This window comes from Puntigrus tetrazona, chromosome 25, assembly GCF_018831695.1.
Source record: "Puntigrus tetrazona isolate hp1 chromosome 25, ASM1883169v1, whole genome shotgun sequence".
In the NCBI taxonomy this organism is placed as follows: Eukaryota; Metazoa; Chordata; class Actinopteri; order Cypriniformes; family Cyprinidae; genus Puntigrus; species Puntigrus tetrazona.
Genome location: NC_056723.1, coordinates 12035513 through 12037938, shown reverse-complemented (window position 1 = coordinate 12037938; position 2426 = coordinate 12035513). Strand labels below are relative to the sequence as shown.

General features: G+C 45.5%; 1 protein-coding gene across 1 annotated transcript; it reads left to right on the top strand.

The window, feature by feature from the left end:
* c2cd4a (C2 calcium dependent domain containing 4A) lies at positions 1-2079 on the top strand. The gene is made up of 2 exons (XM_043227510.1): positions 1-453; positions 561-2079. Exon 2 carries the CDS (start codon positions 579-581, stop codon positions 1941-1943), a length of 1365 nt encoding a protein of 454 aa, XP_043083445.1. The 5' UTR covers positions 1-453; positions 561-578; the 3' UTR covers positions 1944-2079.
* The last annotated feature ends 347 nt before the right edge of the window (positions 2080-2426 follow it).

The following is a 2426-nucleotide window of genomic DNA, read 5'->3' as shown; positions in this document are numbered from 1 at the left end:
AACCTATAACCCACATCTAATATCACGATTCTGACACAGAGTAATGGAAAGTCAAATACGCACACATGCTTTTGTTTTATCAAACAAATCTGATGGATTTCATTGCAATTTGCTTATCACACTGACCTTACTTTTTCCAGCATTTTGTTGCTTTGATTAGAGTGTCGTGGCTTGTGAGTTTCTATAGGAACCAGTAGCCTTGTAAGAAGGGCAGCCCTCTCTTACCACTCGAGGGTGTGTTCGAATAGCCCTTTTTCCCGCCCACAGAGCCGCTCTCTATAAAAGGCCAAGAGTCCTTCACATGTGTCACAAAGACAAGCTGGTTTAACAGGAGAGAGTCTGAGCCTGCTGGTTAGAGAGTCTCCCTGAACTATCACCCAGAAGACTTTTAATGCCGTGCTTAGAACAAAGCCCTTTCTGAACAGACCTCCACTGGAGAAACAGGTGCACAAGGTAAGCAGCCTTCAAAGAACTTTTGACATTTTGAATATTGCACAGTTTTGGAATAAAACTAATTGGACCAGTATTTATAACTGCAGAACCTTCCTATTTCTGCTCAGAGTCCAAACGGAATTCCGATGTGGGTGGTAGAGAAGATCCGAGTGTCCGTGGAGAGGACCAACCTGCCACTTCCCATAACGGAATACAGCTTCAAAATCGGTGACATCATGTTCGGAGACAAGTCATCCATTGATAAAGCCAAGAAAGTCTTGCTGTGTCCAAATATCATTACCCCGGACACTATCCCAGAGTTCTGCATTCCCCCCAAGATCTCAACCCCAGTCGAGGGCAAGAGTACAGAGCAGGTGAGGCCGACTCCATGCATCCGAGTGTCTCTGTGTGACAAAGGAAGTCCGAAGAAGGAGGTCTTTGCCCGAGAGCTTCCCAATAACCATATAATCCAAGTGGAGAGTGTTGATGATGGTCCGTTCGACAACGGCTGCAGCGATGAGGAAACTACCAATGCGGATCCTCAAAGCCAGGCTGCGCTTTCCCTGCCCCACTTAGCTAAAGCTCAAACCTGCTACGGCTTTTGCACCTTGCTTGAAAGTCCCCACACCAGGAGAAAGGAGTCCCTCTTCCACAATGACCCCAACTCGAGCGGAATCCCCTTGGTTCTTCCCCGGAGTAGATCGAGCACTTGCTCCAAATTGACTTCCCCCATGTTGCCGTCTTCATCCTCACCTTCTTCCTTCAGCCTAAATACTCTCGCTTCTAGACTTTCTCCAAAAGGCTTCACTTTGCACCGGCAGGGAACTCTAGATAGCGATACCACTTCCTCAGCAGAGTCCTCCCCTTTCAGCTCTCCTCTCCTGAACAGATGCCCACCAAAACCTTCTCTCCTCAAAGCACTTAACCATGAGAAACTACTCTACCGCAACCTCCGGAAGGTTGCCATGTCCAGAAACAACTCTCTATCGACAGATGAGGGTAGCTCCACGGACAACAGCCCCAATATTATGAGGAGAGCATCTGAAGGCCTTGTTGAACCTCTCCCGTGTGGGTTCGGCTTAGCGCCTCCAGCTATCTTCCCCATGGACTTGGTTCTGCACCGGGAGAGGGCGATGAAGGAGAATCTGGTGCCTGTAGGAAGGGATGGGACCTTGCGGCTGTCAGCAGAGTACTGTCCTGAAAACCAGAGACTGCGTGTCCGCCTCATAAGCGCGGAAGGCCTGTACGCTCTGTCGGTGGATCCTAAAAGCATTAACTGCAGCGTCAGCCTCTCTCTCATGCCCGGAAAAGTCCAGAAACAGCGGAGCACGGTCATTAGGAAGAGCCGCAATCCGATCTTTAATGAGGACTTTTTTTTTGATGGTATATCGGAAGATGATCTCTGCCAGAGGTCGCTCCGATTCAAAGTCGTTAACAAGATGTCCAGCATGAAAAGAGACTATATTTTGGGCAACTGCGATCTTCCTCTCACTAGCATTGTCTCATTATAAATCCAACAATTGCTTAATTTATTTTGTGTGAATGAGTGCGTGTATGTATTTGTACTATATATATATACAGTATATATATTATACGAAGTGTTATTTATTGCCAAAACTGTTTATCTGCCAAAGACTTCTTTTTTTTATTAAACAACAAAAACTATATCAGTCTTTTGGTCTTTTGTTCTCGACGGGAAGCATGATTTTAGGTATTCAGTCAACAAATAATCTTTTATTCATGAACAGAACAGCTGTGACTGAATCAAAGCAAGGCAGTCTTAAAAGCTTTGGTAATGGCCTCCATTTTTCCTTGTCTCATCTTGAGCGGCTTGATTGCCACCACACTCTGACACATAGCCGTTTACATGTAACAAGATTTTTAAATGCAATTTACAAATTATGGAGAAATCACTAAACAGTTGCTCTTTTGGCAGGCAAATGAGGCTGCTGTTTTAAATATTACCTTAGGCAAGATATATCCGGTAAAGTCAA

What these genes read in the sequence shown, in the direction of transcription:
- c2cd4a (XM_043227510.1), top strand. Translation starts at nt 579, where the DNA reads ATGTGGGTGGTAGAGAAGATCCGAGTGTCCGTGGAGAGGACCAACCTG.